Source organism: Sander lucioperca, chromosome 23 (assembly GCF_008315115.2).
Source record: "Sander lucioperca isolate FBNREF2018 chromosome 23, SLUC_FBN_1.2, whole genome shotgun sequence".
NCBI lineage: Eukaryota > Metazoa > Chordata > Actinopteri > Perciformes > Percidae > Sander > Sander lucioperca.
The window spans coordinates 7,325,496-7,348,753 of record NC_050195.1 but is presented as its reverse complement, the minus strand read 5'-3'; the positions used below and the strand labels follow the sequence as shown (position 1 = coordinate 7,348,753).

General features: G+C 39.2%; 1 protein-coding gene across 7 annotated transcripts in view; it reads right to left on the bottom strand.

Moving 5' to 3' along the window:
• LOC116048585 (RNA-binding Raly-like protein) overlaps positions 1 to 23,258 on the bottom strand; it is a 106,897-nt gene that overhangs the window by 33,482 nt on the left and 50,157 nt on the right. The window contains exon 1 of one of the 7 annotated variants that reach the window (XM_035998121.1): positions 668 to 889. The exons of the other annotated variants lie outside the window; for them this stretch is intronic. Coding sequence (XP_035854014.1) covers positions 668 to 704 — 37 coding nt within the window. The 5' untranslated portion in view covers positions 705 to 889. Of the gene's footprint in view, positions 1 to 667; positions 890 to 23,258 lie in introns of those variants that run through there. 7 annotated transcript variants of the gene reach the window in all.

Sequence of the window (23,258 nt, the reverse complement as noted above, 5' to 3'; positions counted from 1 at the left end):
GAGACTAAACTGTGTATCACTACAGAAGAATGTGTGTGTGTGTGTGTGTGTGTGTGTGTGTGTGTGTGTGTGTGTGTGTGTGTGTGTGTGTGCGTGTGTGTAAAGCACCACCAGGACAAGTTTTACATGAAACAGCGCAATTACTGTTTATCAGAATTCACATTTTAACACGGCGGTGGATTCTAACTGAACTTAACCTATATGAGTCTTTTCATTATTAATAGCGACCTCATAACCTCGATGAATCGACACTTCTCATGATAATGAATGCCAACTTGAGCAGAATGAATATATTACAACAGACAACAGAGCAGCTGCTAGGATGGCTTTCCAAACTAATAGCTTGATGCAAACACTAATCAAGCAACGTGCTACCAACGTGTTAACCATTGGGAGATTTAGCCTAATAATAAAAATACAAATAAAAAGCGTTGAGCAAGACAGCAGTGGGTTTACCTTTAACTTTGGCTGAAACTGCGTTTCACGCTAATAGGGCTATAACAATTAAAAAAAAAAAAGGCCTGCATCCAGTTTAAAGTGAACCGAGATGCATCTTGAAATACAAGCATCTCGGCTCATTATTTGCAACTTGTATCGAGCGACATCAGCATGAAGAAAATGTCCTCGCGTGTATCATGTAGCTCGAATGATGCTGTGTAAAACTTACATCGGTTATTGCGACGCTTCCCCTTGTACATGGGCATTGTGTACGGGTCCACCTTTGCGCTCTTTCAGATCCTCTTTCAGTTTCAGGTGCTACAGAGACACAGAGCGTCGAGACTTCGGCGAGCTGCGATACTTTCTGACCAGAAATAAATTTCAGCCCTTCAGACTGGGGGATTGGATGCGCTGCTTGAGCGAGGATCATACCAAGTGAGACGGGGGAGGGGGGAGCCGGACCACAGTGACTCTCATATATCTATATATCTATATATATATATATATATATATATATATATATATATATATATATATATATCTATATATATATATATATATATATATATATATATATATCTATATATATATATATATATATATATATATATATCTATATATATATATATATATATATATATATATATATATATAGATATATATATATATAGATATATAGATATATCTAGGATACTAAGCTATTAAAATAATTATTGTTGGCATGATTTCATAAATCATGTTTTAATGTTAAACATAGGCTACATGTGGCACAAGGAATCCTCAGAATTAACTGTATCCTTATAGTACAGTTATACAGTTACAATAATATATTTTAAATTTTAAAAAGGTAGGCCAAATTGCAACAGAAGCAAACTCAACTGATTTTATATCCTCAATATGTCCTGAGTAAGGAAAAAAAAAGCCCCGAAGAATCCCATTAGGGGAAAGTTTCAAAAAAGACCCAAATATAGCCCATTCATACACCTATTCATTCTTTTTCTCACGTGAATAGGGTAAATATTTTAACCTTTAGATATCACTATGAAAATTACTGAGTTGATTACTTACATCAAGACAAACAAAAAATGTATTACACGTTTTTGAAATTGTTTGTTAACATGGGCAAACGGTGCATAATCTAATTATGTATGTGCTAATTTGCATAAATACCACAACAGATCTAAACATTGGGTATAGCCAGGTGAAAATGTCTTGTTGAATCTTGTTGACATATAACAGTAAAAGACTTAATTCTAAGGTCTGAATGGAATCCATTTAGGCTACCCATGAGCATTAATACATGGAAGAAGTACAGGAAGAAGTACTTTAAACCAGCCATTCTCTAGTGGTGTGTACGTAATTTCATTGTTTGAGCCAGCCACTTTTTATTTTACCTACGTTTTGTCTTCTGCATTCTCCTTACCCTTGTCTCCTGTTCTTCCCTCAGACTCAGCCCCCCCAGAAACAGTCCCACAGACCCAGCCCCAAAACCCATCTCTGCAATAATAATTAATAAAGGCTGGTTTAAAGTACGTCTTCCTGCCACTATGTATTAATGCTCATGGGTAGCCTAAATGGGTTCCATTCAGACCTTAATATTAAGTATTTTACTGTTATATGTCAACAAGATTCAATAAGACATTTTCACCTGGCTCTACCCAATGTTTAGATCTGTTGTGGTATTTATGCAAATTAGCACATATAATTAGATTATGCACCGTTTGCCCATGTTAACAAACAATTTCAAAATACTTGTAATACATTTTTTGTTTGTCTTGATGTAAGTAATCAACTCAGTCATTTTCACAGTGATATCTAAAGGTTAAAACATTTACCTTATTTACGTGAGAAAAAGAATGAATAGGCGTATGAATGGGCAATTTGGGTCTTTTTTGAAACTTTCCCCTAATGGGATTCTTCGGGGCTTTTTTTTCCTTACTCAGGACATATTGAGGATATAAAATCAGTTGAGTTTGCTTCTGTTGCAATTTGGCCTAGGTTTACCCCAATTTTGGCTTAAAATGACTGGACTATTAGTCCTTAGTGACTAAGTTTTTTCACAAATAGGCTGATTTATATTTGCTTATAATATGTTGGATTCATGTTTAGAAAGTTTAGTTTTTGGAATATACTTCCAACAAAATTACAATAATTTGGTGGCCCCCATGCAGTAACTCTGAGGACATATTATACATGCAGAGTTTCAAATCACTGATGTGAGTATCATTTCTCACTGTCAGAAATTGAATATTATTGGATTTAATATGAATATTTATTATTTTATATATTTATTTTACGTCACTCAAGGTGTATATATGTTACAGTAAAGAAGAGGAGTCTACAGCCGTGCTAGTAGCTCTGTGAGGGTGTACTAAGGTTGAAGATTTTGACCTGATGACAGCGCAAGATGAAGTCAGAGGATCACCAACACTATTAGAATTCATCATGACGGGGGGGGGGGCGGATAAATGTTTGTACAAATTTTCATGGCAGTCCATCCATTAGTTGTTGAGATATGTCAGGCTTACTGTCCTCGTCATCCATATTGCTAGCATAGCTAAAATTGCTAAATGAGTTGGCACTATGTCATTCAAGTGTATTTTCGGTACTTACTATTCTTCAAAAGTGCTTAAAATTTATCCTGACTTTATCTTAGGAATAATTAAATTCAGATTGACTCACAGCATGCACACTTTACTTTTAGATTTTCTATCAATCCAACCTTTAAAAGATAACCAAACTCAGAAATCAAGTACCGTCTGTGAGCTTAAAGGTGCCACTGTATCAGTGATAGCTCATTTCTGTATTTAGCAGAGGTGGGACAAAGTCATTGTTATGCAAGTCACAAGTAAGTCTCAAGTCTTTGCCCTCGAGTCCCGAGTCAAGTCGAGTCAAAGATGAGGCAAGTCCCGAGTCGAGTCACAAGTCAAAGCCAACAAGTCTCAAGTCGAGTCCAAAGTCCTACCATTTTAGTTTCGAGTCATTTCAAGTCCTCTTACCACAGAAATAAAATTTATACAAATCATGTATGTCTGTAAGATTTGTATTTATTTAAACCTCTTTTTATACAATGACATTAATCAAATAAGGGCCATTTTTATAGCCAAACGAAACTATCTTCGGTATCATTTTGCCAACTGGCGCGTTGTTGCTTGTGCTTCATTGGTTGTCTTGCAATGTGCCTGCTTAGATGCTGTCGAATCAAAACAACGTGGGACTACAGTGATTGGATGTCGTGCAGGCAGCGCGCGTGCTCTCTGCATGCATACAGGTGGTGCACATTTTTTTCACAGATGCAGATAAACTGAGAGCGCCGCGGCCGTGTGAACATTTTCTTCCCCAGTTTTCATGGGAAGTAGCAAGTCTTCTCGAGTCAAAAGGCGCAAGTCCAAGTGAAGTCACGAGTCATTGATGTTAAAGTCCAAGTCGAGTTGCAAGTCTTTGTACATTTTGTCGAGTCGAGTCTGAAGTCATCAAATTCATGACTCGAGTCTGACTCGAGTCCAAGTCACATGACTCGAGTCCACACCTCTGGTATTTAGACAAGAAGGAGTTAGCATTCGGCAGCAACCCACTCAATTGTAATACTGTTTGATTATTATCTTACTTCACATGTGCATACAGTGACATTGGAATTCAAATAATATTCCACTCCCTCCACAACCTCTGGGCACACTTGAGAAAAGGTGCATCTCATCTTACTTGCAAAGGGGATTGTGTTGCTACGGAGACGAGGATAAGGAAGTGGCCTGGATGTTGATTTTGTGCCATCCATTTCACTATATTACATTATTGTTGTGTGAGTTGAATAACAACACGTTTTTTGAGCCTGAGATGAATTGTGCATTCGAAAAAAATAACCCTGAAAGCAAACTCCATGGAAGTTGCAGGAATTCAATCAATATTACTCTCCTCTGAAACTGCGGCTGCTGTTCTAACATGCTCCAGAATGACAAATGGCATTTTTTATGCTTTTACTTTGAAACTTAGAAAAGATGAAATCCCTCAAATTTTGTGAAAATTTAATTAATCAACAGAGAGGATATGATTACTGGTTCATGCACTGGGCTATATAAGTCATTAGTAAAGTATTAGTATAAAAATGGCTTTTTATTATCACATTATTCACATTTAAACATTTTTCTTTGGATAAGGAAAGCAAAAAAGAAGGAATAAACATGTTACAAACATCAGCACCCAGTAATAAGAAAAATCTTTTTTTAAAAGTATAGCAGGGACATCTGGTGTCCATGATGGTATAATACAACAACTGGCCTCAATAATACAACAGGAAGCATGTAGTCGACATGGTTCACAGCGAAATAAGGATATTTGAATCACTCATAATTAATATTCATTTTCAGTTAATAGTTTAGCATGTGCTCTGTATTTGTGAAGATCTCATTGTTCAGAGCGTATTGTACACCTTTGTATACTGCCTACCTGTGGTGTCGTTATAAGCAAGGCAGCATTAGAAAACTTATAGTAGCTTATAATGACAGCATGAGGCTGCTGCTGAGAACTCCGAGAAGCTCCAGTGCAAGCCATATGTTTGTCAGTGTCGGCGTACCTACCTGCTCTGCTGTTTTACGTAACCTGATGTATAGATTTATTTGCAGGGTATCTGAGTCAGAAAATGACCTGATTACTGTTTTGGCTAACCCTGTACGCAGTTCTGTCAGATTTACTTCCAGACTGTGGAACTATTGGCGAACAAGTCTGTATGTCAGACACTGAAATTTGTGGAAGTTTTTGTGTTTTATGTTATACTCTGTGTGTATGTTTTTATTTTTTTATTTTATTGTGATATGGATCCCCCTGGGTCTGAAATAAAGTTTATATTAATACTATTCATGTGCTTAATTTTTGTGACTTCTCTTGTTATGGTTTTAGGTTATTTCTGTTACCTGTTTGTTCATTTCTGTTGTCTTTATTGTTTATTTGTGCATGTTTCCTGTGTTTGTATATTCTGTATATTTCTGTTTAGTTATCTCCTCGTTTATTGTGTATTGTGTGGTTTATTCCTGTGTTCTGTGTTCTGTGTGGTCAAGTTTCTGTGTTTAGTTGATTTCTGGTTTTTGTCAGTGGTTCCTGTTTCCTGTTTTATTTTGATAGTCTGTTTTCTGTCCTGTCATGTCTAGTTTTACTTTTTGCCTTTGTTGATTGTCCTGCCCCGCCCTGATGTGTTTCACCTGTTGTGTCACCTGTTCCTCATTTGTTCATTACCTCTTGTATTTAACCCCTGTGTTCCCTTTGTCTCGTGTCAGATCATTTTGTATCTCCTCCCGGTCAGTTTGTGTGTTCCTGTGCCTGTCTCGGCTCCCTGGATTCCCTGTTCTTGTTTTCTTTTACTTTGGACCTTTTTGCCTGTTGCCTTCAGGACTTCCTTTGTTGTTTGCTCCCCTCTTTGTTGTCCAATAAATCTTTGAGTTTCAACGCTGCTCCTGCCTGCCTCCCTCTCTCTGCGTTTGGGTCCACCATTCCTCACTCTCACGACATCTCTTTCTCAAAAATGTAAAATTCAGGAATGACTTTACACAATGCCAGCTGTGTTTAATACTCCCACTTGACTCAATGGATTTATTAATGAGCATCAGACAGAAAAAAATCTCTGCGCAAAGCTAGACTCCCCATTAGAATTATTTTACATTTAGAAACATGAATATTTTGAAATGAAATGCAGGGTTTAGCAACCTTTGTTAGTGGAAAAGGCAGCACTTCCTTTCATCTGAATAGTCCTGATGTTTCCAGTTAGATGAGAAGATCCTCAAGTTTTGTGGTGAATTTCTCAAAACTACAGAGGATAAAATCTGACCTTCGAAACCTTTTCAGTCACTGCAATTTGAATAACAATAATCAATGTTTCGATCAGGACCACCTCAGCAAGGCAGACGCTTTCAGATAGATCTACTTGAACAACACTTCAGTGATCTCCATGAGGCTATTAAAGCAGGTATAATCAATATCTGTACTGTATATTAACATTGAATCAAATGAGTAATGTGAAACGTACTCATGGGCATCATGACCCAACTTTGCAGTTCCCCTCAGTTGTACAGACCTTTTTCTTAGCATCTTTCAGCTCATTGTTTTTGGTTTTCTGACCTGCAACTTGAACGTTTTGGTTCACTCTCACTGTTGTCTGAATCATTATCGGCTGCAGCAGGCATCTGTTCACAATGAAAATGTTTTAAAAACCCACTGTACACTACCTGTCATTTCCAAATGGCAGACAGACAGATGTTAGTGACTGAAGCAGCTAAATAGTCGAGCATGTAGCAGATAAAGAGCCAGATACCTCGCCTGGAGTTGGTGGAGACCAAAAAACAGCATTAAAAAGGAGGGTAAATATTGGATATAGGTGATCTGAAAAGAGTTTGCCTTATTAACTAAACAAAATATATATATATATATATATATATATATATATATATATATATATATATATATTTTTTTTTTTTTTTGGCTTCTTTTATTGCCTTTATTGATAGGACATGTTAAACGAGACATGTTAAACGAGTTGCGAGGTAAATAGAACGCGGCATAATGAAAGTGGGACAGAGAGGGGGATGACATGCAGCAAAGGGATGCAGGTCTGAACTGATTCACGGCTGCTGCAACAAGGACTGAGCCTCACATGGGGCGCACGCTCAACCACGTGAGCTTACCAGACGCCCCATATAATAATATAATATAATATAATATAATATAAAAGTATAAATATATAATATATCAATGTTCACAGCTTGTTTGCATTTCCCCCTGATGGCCAAACAAATAAATGTTTAAACTCTTACTTTGGTTCCATATATTATATGATTTAAATCCCCAATATTTATGTGGGAGAAAGTGTAAAAACTTGAACATACACATCTTCCCAAAGGACAGCTTGCAATATATTAACGCCTCTCTTAAGCAGCCACTGTTATTTCTCTTGCTATACTGCACCACAGGGCTGGTTAAATCCAGTTAAACTGATTTCAATTCAAGACCCGGGTGCTGAAGTTTCCTTAGCGAGAAGGGAAGATGAAGAGAAATTACCGGTCAACTTGGACATGGCGATTTCCTTAAGAAGAATACACCTTGTTTCTAGGAACTTCGTGAAGTCTTCAAAGAACTAAGCACACCATTACCCTTTTTAAAATACTAAGAGCTTCCTAGAAGAAGTACATGCATCAACCGGATCAAAGTGCTCTGCATTCTCAGACAATCTCTGCTGGCATTTGAAACACACTGCCTGTTAACAAATGACCCTCATTTATAGCCGAGATAGAGGGATGCTGCGGATGCCCACAGGGAAGATTTTCTACATGATGGATATAAATCTGCTCAAGCCATCACATATCATTGGCCTACTACTTACAGCCTCTCTTAGCTCATTAGACACGCACTGCTTTTGGCATTGAGTAATTGCAAATGAATGTAGTGTGTCAACTCCTGCAACTTCTTAGCAGTCTGTGACAGCAAATCACCTCTCTTTGCTAATATCAAGCTTATAAAGTTTCAACGACTCATTTGTTTGGATTCCGTCCATTCGACAGATCAAGGTGTCAAAAAATACAAAAAAAACCAAACTGGAACAAACGAGTTTTTGTTGTTGTAAAACTGCACATTCTGTTCATTTAAATTCTTAGCATTCACCATGAAAACTCTGCCCAGATAATCTCTGATGCACGCTATTATAAAACAGTGACAAATGATTGCCCTGTTAGCAGTGTTTTCGTATACATTTTATGACCTCGAAGTTTATGCATGCAGATAAGCCTCAACTACTCAAAGGGGCAGTGTGCATTATACTGGGAAGAAGAAGAACAATGCCCTGGGAGAGTTTTTCAAAAATAACATTATTAAGGAGAAAAAAGGCATCCTGTCACACACACACACACACACACACACACACACACACACACACACACACACACACACACACACACAGGTTTGTGGCACTATCTTTGTGGGGACCCGTCATTGACATAATGCATTCCTTAGGCCCTTACCCTAAACTTAACCATCACAACTAAATGCCTAACCTTAACCCTTACCCTCACCCTAACCATAACCTAATTCTAACCCTAATCCTACAACCAAGTCTTAACCCTCAAACAGCCCTTTAAACTTGTGGGGTCCAGCATTTTGGCCCCACAAAGCTGTCGGGACCCCACAAGTATACTGGACTCCCGGTTTTGGGACCCCACGAATTAAGTTAAACAAGCCTCCCCACACACACACACACACACACACACACACACACACACACACACACACACACACACACACACACACACACACAGGTTTCATACACACGTTACTACCAGTTTCTGAGTTACCTCCTCTAAAAGCAAAAACTGCAGGAAACCTCTGAACGGGTTTTTCAACACCAGCATCCTTGTGGTTCAAGTGTTGATTGCAACCCAAACCTGGGAAGGAAAATTGTGCACTCTAGTGGAGCACAAACAGCATGACAGCAATGCCCACTTCCAACTGAAAGATTTAAAGGGAACATCTACTCTAAAAATAGAATTGACTAGTTATTTCTATATTGCCGGCTTAGTTTATGGATTTTCTTTATAAGCTGAACATCAGAGAGACAGATGCAGTGATAAAAGCAGCCCTGGTGACTTTATATGCTTGATTGCATTTTCCTATTCTGCTGATTAAGCCCTAGCTCCCTTGGATACTGCGTCTTTAAGTAATCAGTGTCAGTGTGCCAACAGAAGAAATCTGTCACCTCATGATTTGCTCAAATTTGTTAGTTTAAAAACATCATTTTCTTTGTTTGTACATTATGGTTTTATTCTCTGAAATCACAGGAACAGAACAATGTAAAGTCTGTAGTAGGGTGGATTTAGCTTTATTCAAAAATAGCTTGGCTTACTTTATTAAAATGTATAAATGCGGATCATTCATCCATTTGTTTCCCATCATATGAGGATGATAGTCTATTTTAGCATGTCTTGAGCCAAAGGCAGAGAACCAGCTGGCTTCCAGTCTGTTACAGAGCATAAAATACAGATCACTGGAATTACATTTATCCAGCCTACGTCATCTCAAGTAAGACCTCATTTATTTCTTTTATAGGCCCTAATCTGCATTATCCCTCCCTCCTGCTTACTTGCTTTCCCTTATTTTTCCTCCCTCCTCCTCTCACTCACTCACTGTTTTGCCTCTATTTCTGCTTCACGCTCTCTCTCTCCATCTGGCAGGGTCAGCAGAGTGCAAAGAATCACATTAACAAGTATTCAAATGTTGAACTAGTCACAATTGCTATTCATAAAGGCTGCCAAATCTAATTCAGCTTAGACGCTATCAGTGCCACGGTCTTTCACCCAGAGATAATACAAACGACACAGGGAGGCGGCAGTTTGAAGAAACCTGATACATAGACAATAATGTCTCCTGGATGTAATGGAGCCACAAATGCCATTGCCCATACCGCAGAAGAAAAGAGGCACCAAAGCAGGTGGATTTTTACTTCATTTTTGATTCTACCTACTGCATCTGAGATTAACGAGGGTGCGGTTTCTTTTCCATGATTTAGAAAGTAACACTCGTAAAGAATAGAGTGATTAATGCACCAAGGATGACAAATGGCAGCTTAAGTGAAAACCTTTACGAGTCGTGCTCTACATCTGTAACTGTTCAGAGGACTGAATGTTAACGCTTCTGCTCTCACTACTAATCCTAAATATTACTTCTGTGATCACTTATTCCAACGTTTCTATACTTTATATTGACGGCACAGAATTGTTTAACAAAATCTAACAAGAAAATTTCAACTCACAAACACTTTTACAAACTTCTTGGCTGCAAAGAGTCAAATCCGGACGAGGAAACAGACACAAACGCCATGTACTTTCTTTTTTTTTTTTTACTTTTACTAACTTGTTCTAACCACAAACTTTACATTTACATTTATGTACATAATACATGCATCAAAAACATATCAATCTACTAAAACACCAGTACTAAAGTCATTTTCTATCAAGTACAGTTTTGCAAATAAAGACACAACAAACAAACGGCAGCATTACAATTGATTCATATTTCTATGTCATGGGGGGCTCAGAGGGTACCATCATACACACAAGTCATATGCAGCGTACAGCAATTACACATAGGCCTAAAAAAGTAATAAACTTAAGAATTCCAAACTGTAATATAACAAAATGCAACTTAAAAGTGCTTTTTTCACAGTCTACATAATTAACTCATTTGGCCACACCAGCGTCACACCTACTGTATGCTCTGTCTGAGGAAATAATCTCTCTGCAAGTCTGTCCCTTTTTACAGCAATCTTCAGCCGATATGTAAAACATCTCCTCTTGTGTCCTGAAGGGCCAAAGATGTCCCCTATTCATAAACTGTGATGTAACTGACTGCAGGTATTCGGTTGAGATGAAAATCAGTTATGGTTCCTCTACCTATTAGATTTCAAATAGATTATGAAAACATATGCAAAGTAGAAATTCCCCTTTAGAAAAACACTTGCTGGCAGCGCTTAAGCTTGAGGGATAATCATTTTAAAACATGTATTTTTGTCAAAACATTGGAAAAAAACTTCACGTTTTAGTGCTCACAGATGATCCTCACTGCAAATTTCCCCACTGCAGGGACTAATAAAGGATTATCTTATCTTATCTTTGCAACAATCTGTGATAATGTAAGAAGATAAAATGTCTGTGATGAGCTTTGAAAATAAGTATTTCCAGCTGCACACATTTGAGGACCTGTACTGACATGATGCATTCCATTAACTCTAACCTTAAAGTTAGACAAGTGACAATTACGGGATATTATTAAATGCTCAGTTCTAAGACCAAGCAAGGCTGTATGAGCAAACCCCTGAGAGTATTGAATTGAGTATTGAATTGAATTGTATTGCATATATATTCAATATTTCATTTGAAATAGAAATAATGTGTTTTTTTCTGACATAGTCTCACTGTAACTAATACCTAATCCTAACTTTACACATAAGTCTTAAGCCTCAAAACAGCCTTTTAAAGAAATACAATACAAATACATTTTACTGTACCGATTGATAATAATGACCAAAGTACATATAATAATGCTACTAATATTAATTGTCATTACCATAGACACATGTATAACATCTCTAAAACACCCTATATATACTGTACACATGCACATTTTTTAGATTCTGAAGAACAAACTTTATGTGCACTAAATTAGATTTAGCAAATGACAGGATAGACGTACAAGAGTCAATTAACCTCTTTAAGACATTTCAATTGATATAATAACGTAATGTTATGCCCCTCTACCAGGCCTTCAATATAATGTGTGTCAAATCCAACTGCATCAAAATCCAAACTTGTCCACATTTTTTAGAAAGTCACATATAAGCACATTAAGACATGACAATTTCCTCTCAACAACAAAAAGAAACTGAAACCAACTAGATGGGAAGTCATTAAAAAATAGAAAAAAACTGTTACTTGTACATCAATCTGTGAGGCATGATTGCAACTTAAAGCACACTGTATTGGTTATGACAGTCACAAGTGGTAATAGCTGCTGTGAACCACAGTGTGGCGCTCAGTGACCACACAGTGGAAAAGTGCTGTTTTACAAGCACACTTCTGACTCCATGATCTTCATTTACTCCATGTATGAGACGAGAGAGAGGAGACGAGACTGACACCGTCGTGACCCGTCAAACCAAATGAACACTTGATGAATTTCCCCTTTTGTTATAAGAAGCGCTCGTCTTGGCCGAGGCTCAAATTTCATTTGACAGGACAGCTCCCACAACTCAAAGTAATGAAGGCAGCCCATCTTCCCCTGTTAGATGAGGTGCATAAATACAGACACAGCTCATTAATAACTCTGTCACACAGGTAGGCTACGGGAAAAAAGGTGACACACTTTACAGCTCAAGCACTCTGAGTCCCAGAGGCTGCAAAGCCCCACTTATGGAGGTATGTTCACATAGTGTACCCTGAAAAGTAAGATGCTTAAGACCACACAGGGACTATTAAGAACCATGCTTTGAGTTATCCATCTTTCGTGTGTAACATTCACATTGTTTGTCATCTTGTGTGAATACTCTGTATGAAAGCACCTTGTATTTACTAGTGTGTCAAGACCACCTAAACCGAGACCAAGTCATCACCAAGACCAGAGTGTATCGAGGGCAAGACAAGACCAAGACTTTGAGGGGTTAAGACCAAGTAAAGACCAAGACCAAGGCCAAGGCAGGGCAAGACCGAGTCCAGACCAGACCAGTGCCAGACAGCCAGAGCTTCTTCTCCTGTCTCCCTTTTCATTCACTTTCTTGAAAGTGTGTTAAGGGAATGGGGAGAGGGGATTAACAGTAACAAATTTCAAATTAGAAATGAGTCAAGTTATTGGTTGCATTTGAAGCAGGAAGTTTTACATCCAATTACAGCAATGATGTTAACACATAAATCAAACAATGCACAGGCAGTTTAGGGATATCCCTGCAGTTGTGGTCTTGAAATAAAATCCAGTGTCCTCTTTATCAGAGACCGAGTCAAGACTGAATAAAATTGCGGTCGATTCTGAGACGAGACCTTCAAAAAGTGGTCTTGAGACTTAGTCTAATCTCGAGTACTACAACACTGGTATTTACCAATAACTGTTCCTCCTTTTATAGTCATTAGTTTGGCAACTTGTTTACCACTTCCTACTTCTCCACCAAGGCTACGGGCTAATGAGGATGTGTAAACAAGCCACAAGGCGTTGTCAAGGTCAGGCATGCACTTCAAGCCAGCTGCTATCTATTGAAGACAACCCCTCCCTGTGCGTATTAAGCTTGCGTTTGTCAATTAGTCCTTGGAGACACGGAGCAGACAGCTGTGTGTTAGGCTTCCTCTCCTTCAACAGCTGCAATAGACTTTTTTTTGGTCATCCTGTCAGCTCAGTACAGTGTGCACCTTTCCATCTCTTCGGCTCCAGCAACTTAAAGGGTAACTACTGTTTTTTTAAACCTGCACCCTATTTTACTATGTTTTTGTGTCAAAGTGACTGATGGGAACAACAATCTTTGACATGGGTCCAGTATTAAGCAAGCTCGCTGCAGTCGGCAGCGGCGAAACAAGCTACAATGTAAGTTAATAGCTAATCCAGCTTGTATTTACCTTCACAAAAGTGCTTGTTTTTCCACTGACAGGCTCAGATTTATATTGTAAGTGTCTGACAACATTATGGAAAGGATCCCTTCAGAGATAGACCTTTAAAACCTCTTTGAGACCTTTCTGTTTAACCAGAAACAGCTCTGAAGTAGCTCTAAACCAACCAGACTCCATTTAAAAAAAGCAATACTTTTAGAGTGTATATTAACACAATTTCACATGTAAATCGGTAAACTATGTGTTAATTTTTAACCAAAACTCGAGTTGTGATGGTTGGAGAAGTGGAAAGAAGACCCAAAACGGCTTTTCATAGTTTTATTTTGTTTCTGTCGACTTTGAATGAAGTGTATTTTACGATGCTAAAATTACTGTTTATTTACATGGAGTCTGGTTGGTTTGGTGAACGTAATTTCGTGGATGTTTATATGTTTAAATTAACGATCTTACTCTTTAACAGATAGGTCGACCTCCTTGGAAAACCCTTCCATAATGTTGTCAGACACTTAGAATATTAAACTGAGCCTGTCAGTGGCAAAACAAGCACTTTCGTGAAGGTAAATACAAGCTGGACAATTTCCCTATTGACTTACATTGTAACTTGTTTCGCCGCTGCCGACTGCAGCGAGCTTGCTTAATACTGGACCAATTTCAAACATTGTTGTTCCCATCAGTCACTCAGACACAAAAACATAGGAAAATATGGTCCAGGTTGAAAAAAAACAGTAGTTACCCTTTAACTCTTATCCAATTGAATTTCTCACGGCGAGCAGGCAGTTCAGTGTTTTAATCAAATCTTCACAGAATATGCAAAATAATCAAGACACTTTTTTTTTCATGAAGAGGTCAATTCAGGTAGAAGTCATTATGCCGTTTTGATTTCCCTAATTAAATCTATACCAGCCACACAGGAGGAGACAGAGAAAATTAAAGGAAGCTGAGTTTAAGAAAAAGTTTTAAGCTTTGAGATAGGCGAGATTGTTCGAAAAAGGGCTGCAGAAATATCAGACCCATGTACCAGATGCTTTGTTTAATCAGTCTATATTCAATTAGACATACGTTTGCATGTGGATCTTATGTCAGGAACAAATCTGTGCCCTCTCAGACAGTGGCGGAATTATCCTTCTAGTTGCACTCCCTGAAATAGCACAGGCTTGAGGTCTAAGAGGGCCAAGTGGCCAGTTTTGTCATGCACCAGTTCTCCGAGTACCTAGGGATGGTTATGGCCTGACTGTAAACTGTGTCTGCATATTGTCAGAGAGTTAACTTCTGGCTGCAGCTAATGCAAAGTGTTGACTGCAATAAACTTGGGGTAGTTAACCGCCATAATGCTCAGCGTGACCTTTTACCGGACAGTGGAGCCCAAGGCTGGCTCCCTTCCTCCAGCTGTGAGTCAGTATTTTATGCTGGATGCAATGATTCACAAGCAGTCCGATTTGTAGCGTAATTGGCGAGAAGGCCTTGTGAGTAAGAGGATGAAGGGAATGAGGAAGGGTGAAAACAAAGTAGTGTGAGAGAGCGAGGAGACGGAGGGAGAATAAATGCGGAGTCAAATGAGGAAATGTGAGAGGGAAAAAGTAAACACTTGAGAGAGCAAGAGATTGCTCCGGGCGTGGTTATGGGCTGTTTTTAATGTTATTTTGTTTATACTGTCCATCTTCATTCAGTGTGCAGAACTCCCCTGTGAGTCTGTCACAGTGATTCTTAATTCGCACACTAAGCGGACGGGGAGTCAGAGGGGTTACGCTGCAGAGCCCTGTGAGCAGGGGTCCGCAGAAACCCTCCGGGGTCGCAGTAATTATCACTGCATGTGTAATCACAAGTCACAAACCATTACTCGCACAATACGTCACCCTTTAATCGCCTGGATTTCTCTTTTGTCATTCAGCCTGAGGTGCATATCGACGATTACAGCGTGAATTAAGAGACAGACATGACTGACTGAATCAATAATTGTGGAGTGTTAAAGGGCAGATTTTCCATTCTGGGGAAGGGGGGGGGGTCCTGTGTTATGAAGGTCTGTCTGTTTAGCTGATGCTCCGTGAAAAGGTCGCACTGCAGTGGTCTATGTCATAGCAAGGCTGCGCACCTGGCACAAACACACAGCTTTGTTACTGAAGTATTATCTGTCAGCATGTAGTAGAGCATCTAGAACACTAATCCTACACAAAAGGCTCATTACTTTTGATACACATTGCTGCGACGTGTAAAGCCGAGCCTCTTTAGTTGATGTCATTATTCCAAATATGTTGTCTAATCATAAACATGCATATCTGTTGTACATTTTTGGATTATAAAAAAAGCCCCTAATCTCAAATTTCAAACAATGATCCATTTATTCAAACCCATCCTGTCTGCATCAGCATGCCCTAAATGTGAACCTAAGCTAAACTGGGGAACAATTATCCAACTCTGTTCTTCTTCAGTGGTCCACAGCCACTTCACCTTGCTGCCTGTGCCTCTCTCTCTCTCTCTCTCTCTCTCTCTCTCTCTCTCTCTCTCTCTCTCTCTCTCTGTAGATGAATGTAATATTAATGAACACATCTCAGCCAGGATGCTTGTTAGGCTTCAAGCTAATCCTATTTCTCACTGTCCCCACTGTTCACCTTGGACTGGGCTCCCATCATCTTATTTACTAACTGCTAAAAAGCTACAAGAAGGGACAGCAGCTTCAGGGATCCTCGGTCAGACAAAGGAAAGAAATGCAGCTTGAGACTCTGAGGAGCCTGGTCGGTCAGATGGAAGATATGAAGACAGGAATGAAGATGGATGTGTCCTCTATACTTACTGACTCATGTCGGCATCAATGTTATATTTCGGATCATGTCATGACCAATGGTAGGGAAAGTAATCTCCTTAAAAACTAACAAGTTGCAGTGTTTCTCCAAAATAAATGTGTGTGTATATACTCTCTCACATAACCCACTGCTGCATGTGAAAAAGTCTTTTCTTCTTTCTGACCTTATTAAAACCCAAAATACTGAAGTAATAAGTAATTGCCACAAACTTTGCTTGCACCTTTGCTGAAGGTGACAAAATACAGAGATTATCATAAAGCATTGAAGAGGGCCCAGGGAGCTCCAAAACAAAACATTAGGGTTTAAGTACATTTTACCCTTTTTTATAAAGGCTTGTCTGTCTACTGGTTTTTTTTTTTTTTTTTTTTTATAAATGTAATGCAAGATTGTGGCCCTGCTTCAGAAGCAACAACAGTCTTGTTTGTATCGAGCAGACTTTGATTGTTTTTCTTATTATCAGCCTTTCATCTGTGCCAGATTACATAAGATTTTTTTTCTGTTTTTGCTGCTGTTTTTATTTAATTTATGCTAACAAAAATAACTTCTAAAGTCACACCATTTTAATTGAAATAAACAAATCAAAATAAAATCAATGTAGTTACATGAGCTACCATGTAATCTGAGTCCCGAAATGCATTGCTAAGTCACTCGTTACTCCTAAAAGCCTCATCTACGTCTTTTTCCCTTAGGGACCGTAAGGACTATAAAGACTGAGTTATAAACAGAAAGTCGGCATCTTTAACTTTAGCATATTTCTCACTTGATCATAGTTGAAAAAAAACATTCTGATTATCATTACAGCCATAAACAATACAAACGTTGCATGAGAACACCTGTTAATCAATTTGGAATCGATGATCTTTTTTTCTTTTTTTGGGATACATCTGTAGATCATGCAATTCACTGGCTGGCTCACTGGAATTTCCGGTGGCTATGGAGTGGATATTACATTTTTCATATTGGCCGTTTTGCTTGTGCTAAGGGAGCAGGATTCTTTGTTTTGCTCAAGACCACTTTGGCACGTATGTTTTTTTTTTGTGATCAAATTTTATTTTTCAATACTGGAGGTTAGATTGAGAATAACAGCACACCATCAGCCTCTATATACATCTGTAAAACTGAACATGGATAATTTTAACACAAGTACACAAACATGGTATTCTTGTTTATCCACATATATTATGGCATTCATCAACTGCCCAACAAAGGGCTCTTAAAAAAATAGAAAAGTAAAATATATGTATACATACCAGTATGTATAGTAAAAAAACAAAACAATTTGGCTTTTGTATGAGAATCCACATTGCAACCTGCCACACAACCAGCACACCACCCTGCACCACAATAGTGATTTTTTTATATAACATATAATATAAAATGGCCTGTTGCTCTGTGGCAGAGATGATGGAAAGTGAAACTTTGAATGTTAAATTGTACACACACACACACACACACACACACACACACACACACACACACACACACACACACACACACACACACACACACACACACACACACGCGCGCACAGCTCAGTGTTTCTCTGCCTTCTGAACCCAGATTTCTAATCAGAGAATTAGCTTCAGTTTCCCCTGCCAAAATCCACACAGTAATCCATCTCACTTTGTCCACACAGTGCCTCATGCCCCACTAAAGCATTTGTCAGTATGGTTGAAAGAGAGAAAGGGATGGAGAAAGAGAGAAAAAGACAGACAGAGAGACAATAAGATATCCTGGTAGCCGGGAAAATGTGCTTTCCTGGTGGCTTTATTAAAGCCTATAAAGTGCACAATGACAATCTTTAAATTTTGTCAGTACTGTTTCCACAAAAGAAACACGTTCTTATATTCTGAATACATTACAGCTCAGATAAATCCTCGGCATGGCTATACTGTTGATGTTATTGTATGACTGCAAGCCTGCACACTGCTCTGTACCTGCTGTTATGGATGCTTTTGTCAAGTGCTGGGTCAGGCCAACTGTGCATTCAACGTCCGGCCCAGTCGCTCAGAGCGTGATTAATGAGGGAGGAGACAGACAACCAGGGTGCATTCTAATCACCCACAAGGACAAGGAGAGATATCAGAAGAAAGGAAGAAAGGGAATAGGAGAGCAAAGAGAAAGAAAGAGATAATGTTTTGATATTACAGTTTGTGTGAAGTGTCCTCACTCTGGTTCCTTTTCTGTGCACAAACCTGAATTCCCAACTCAACATTTTCCATCTGCAAGCACACATCGACCCCCACATACAAGCACACACACGCACACACACACACGCACGCACGCACGCACGCACGCACGCACGCACGCACGCACGCACGCACGCACGCACGCACGCACGCACGCACGCACACACGCACACACACACACACACACACACACACACACACACACACACACACACACACACACACACACTGAATACTCTCACAGCCTCAGAAGCAAAGACAGGGACATGAAAAAAACACAGAGGGGGCCTTATGGGGTTAGCTTTGGCAAGGCTCAGTCCAATGGATCAGGAAGAATTGGCCGATCTAGTTGCATACTGCAATACCCAGAAGGCCCCTTACTCATGACTGTTCCTGCCTCTGAACCTGGCTCTCAAAAATAAAGTTACTGAGCTGTGCAGTTATTGTAGACATAGTTGGAATTATCTATGCAAATTTCAAAGTGAAAGTGAGCCTGTGAATACTAATGGTGAATGATAGAGAGAATTACAGCAGCCAGGTGGAGAAAACGCAGGAGGATTGCTTTGGATAGACATTAAAGAAAAAAATCCCCTTTGGGTATTCACTTATACTGTTAAGCCTGTGATATTCACAGCTTTTAAGGAGTTGCATGTATTTTGTGAGGAAGTGTTTCATTTTATATTACAGCCTCATCTTTGTAAACGTGAGTTACATATTTCCTTTTTTTTTACGAGAATGCTTTTGAATCTGCAAAATGATGAGTCAAGCCAAAAGCCTTTGCACTTTTTATTCTTGGGGGTCAACAACAACTTATTCCACCAAAAATGTGGTTAATCACTTTCTTGCTGAGAGTTAGAAGAGAATATCAATACCACCCATCATAAAACGAGAACTAGTTTTTTACGTTTTTTTTGTATAGATTTAACAAACAAGATTGGTTTGTAGGATTAGGTGTTACAATCCCGAAGAACCAGCCTTAGTTGGCCTGGCTATCCTGACATAGGGGCGCTGTTGACCACCATTGGTTGTTAACTGGAACACATCATCGGTTGTGTACCCCAGCGTCATTGGGTGTTTCGGCCTTTTACTCACAATACACTCTCATCAGTGCAGGCCCACCACAGGTTGATCAGACCTGTGTGTGTGTCCCAGAGCCAATATATATTTGGTAATTAGTGATTTAGGAGGGGCTGTTTGCAGGATTGTATAACCTTCAGACTGAGCCATGTTATCTATTTTCCATACCAGTCTTTGAGCTTAGCTAAGCTAACCAAGCGCCGTCTGTGGCTTCATACTTAACGTACAGGTATGGCAGTGATATCGGTCTTCTCTCACAATCTAACAATCAACAATAAATCAAACTGTTGTTTTCAGGCACCTATAGTGCGATAACAATCTTATATGTTCATTGTATGCCACACTGATGAGAAGGGTCTATGGTTAGCAATCTGTGTCAGACTGTATGATCAATTTTGGAATGTCAGATGAAGCCAGGATTGTCTGGTGAATCATAGTACTGCAATTAAAATGGAACATTTTAAAAAATGGAAACAGAAAAACGAGAAAGAGATCAATGAGATTGTGAAGCTTATCGTGTTCAGCAAAGGTAGGACAACGTGAAATGCTGAATGTACGTTTTTTTCTTTTTTTTTAGACTCAACATTAACCTCGCTCGCCAGCGTATTCTGGGTTATTTCTTGTCGTATTTTTGATAGGTTGCTTTGATTGATTAACTTAATTATCCCAAAGGGAAATTGGTTTTCAGTGGTAGAAAGTCACACAACAAAAACAACCAAAGACATAGCCCACACATGGCAAAAAAAAAACATGACATCATATCAGCAGAGGGAAAACAATACAGTGATAAACCGTTGATCTAAGACTATATTTTCCAAGGTTTTCACCAAATATCGCATACATTTGTGTGATTATGGCCTGTCCCATTTGGAAATTTGTGTAAAGGGCCTTCAAGAGAATAGAAAACATTGATGCCATCAAAGTCCACTGTAGGAGTGCCTTCAAATATTCCAAAATGGCATTGCAGCAACTGTCTTTAGCCAGTTTTGAACAAGACACTCCACACTACACACTGAAACCAATACTCCCTGCACACACTCCCTCTACCTGTCCCTGCTCCGTCTTCTCCTTCTTCCCAGTATGCTTCAGTTTCTGTGTCCTGGCCCAAAATGACGATTGATTGTAGTGCCACTGCCTTTGTAATCCGCTTAGGATGGATTTTGCATCTAAATCACTTTATTATTTATGTGCCTAACTCTTGCCAATGCCATTTGGAGGCAGTATGATTGGTGATCCATCACACATTATCCTTCACTGTGGTCATTAATATTGTATGAATGGACCTTCACCATGAAACTTCCAGGTGGAAGGGAATGCAGATCTCTTCTGGGGGGGGTCAGGCTACTCAAAACAGTCAACAAAGGGAAGATTATCAGGTGTGCCTATACCAGCTGCCTATATCTCCATACATGGCCTCTCTTAGAAAAATGTGGGATGCTATTCTTTCATTGTCCTTTTACATCACTACCTGCCAATCACACACAAGCACACGGTGCCACATCAGGACATAGTTGAAACAACGACCTCGGTAGATGAGAAAAAAAATAAAAGCAAGATCTTCATCGCACCACAGAAAGGGCAAGAGTGGTATGCATCTCAGTATTTGATCCAAATACATCAATGGAGTCTTACAATCATAACCCTTCATAGAAACTCAGAAAACTTTCAAACACCTACGTTTGATTTTAGCTTGCTGCAACATACAGCAGTGGTTGTTCAGATAGCATTCGGGTTACTGTCAGCTGTACTTGCATACATGTAGCTTTAAAAACTCAGCAGTAAAATGGTCATGGTTTAGTGCATGCTGGGACAGCTGAGGGCAAAAACAATCTGTCACTCTTTGACTCTATGGCAGCCCACTGAGTCCACTGAAGAGCGAGACCACAGAGATACAGCAGACAGATCTCAGTAATCATCATGTCACTGTGTCACGAGGAATTCCTCAAGTCAGCTTTTAGCCAGAGGGAAGGGAACAAGATACAACAACTTCAACAACAAATGAAAGGTAGACCTATTTCTACTTAACGTGACTTATGCCACAACTGAGCAGCTGACCTCAGATGGTTATGATACCGACTGTAAGTGATTTTATTCTGAACTCCACCCACCTGAACAGAGGTCTCATCAGCCAGAATAACTGAAAACACCTATGTGGGTTTGCAGTGTAAAACTAATATGAAGTAATGGTGACACATCTCCATGAACATCTCAAAAAAGAGTATTAAAAGTACTAAATCTAGAGTATCTAAAGTATGCGTGGTGATGATGGCGCAGTGGATATGACACATGCCTTTGGTTTGGGAGTTCTGGGTCCAAATCCCATTGCGATACATCAACCAATGTGTCCCTGAGCAAGACACTTAACCCATAGTTGCTCCAGAGGTGTGCGGTCTCTGACATACACATAGCAATTGTAAGTCGCTCTGGATAAAAGTGTCAGCTAAATGACATGTAATGTAATACTAAATCTAGGTGTAAACATTGTGCAGACATGAAATTGGTAGTGCTCCAAAATTGTTTGATTGATGTTTGCATGCTTGGTATCATTTCCAGTAAAGTGTTTTTATTTCCTCTATACTAACTCCTAAGACTATGCATATTTGGATACCCTATAGAATTAATTGGAAAACAGCCTGTGTTTTAATGTTTCAGCACCATGGAGAGAGAAAAGATGGCAACACAATTAAAAGAAAGTATTTATGCTTGATTTTTGCTAGGTTTTTGTTGTCAATAAAGAATCAAAACAATAAGGAGTAGTATTGATAACATCCTAACGACCCCATCCCTAGTAAAGTGGATTCATTTCTTGTATATCTGCTGCCAAAACATTATACCATGCAGATTTGTATACTTTATAATATTAACTGGGATACTGTCGTGTTTTCAGCCCCATGGAGAGAGAGACAACAGAGGAAACATTTCTCACGTCTGCCCTGCAAGACTCAATATTCAACATCTGTGTTCATCTGGAGTGCTTTTAGAGAAATGTCTTTATGCGTGTACCTCTGAACTGCAAAGAGAGACTGCACTTACGGCATTCAGAATAGCACTGCATGCACTGCTATTTAGCAATGATTGCTGTGCTCACAGTCCTAAATGTGATCTCGTGAACTCCTATTCACATTTGATAGGGTAATGGAGCATCCACTTTTTTTTACTGAGCGGCGGGGGGAGGAAGGTCCTGCCAGCTCTGCTATTATAGAATTTTTGCATTCGGTCATCAGCTGTTTTTCATCCATACACACACACACAGACACAGACACAGACACACACAGAGTAACAGTCTTATCTTCTGCGGTGGCGGCAGGCTATGACCTTTGACACTTATTATTGAGTGCACAGGTTAGGCATCACCAGTACATCGGAGCAGCTGAGGTGGATCTGTGCAGTTGTATGATGTGATTATCCCACTGTCTTTCTTTTCCAGCGACCACTGCCAGCAGAAAACCATGCTTTTCAAATGTACCTTTCCCTCCACAACAACATGTTCTGCTTCTTTTTATGGGGGCTGTGGATAATCTCAGTAGCCGATAGTGGTTAAAACACCAACGTATCTGAATGCAACGCTGCAAAATTTAATGAAACGTCGACGAATCCTTTGCGGAGGTCATACCTCAACTCCAAATCATTGTGTGGCTGAT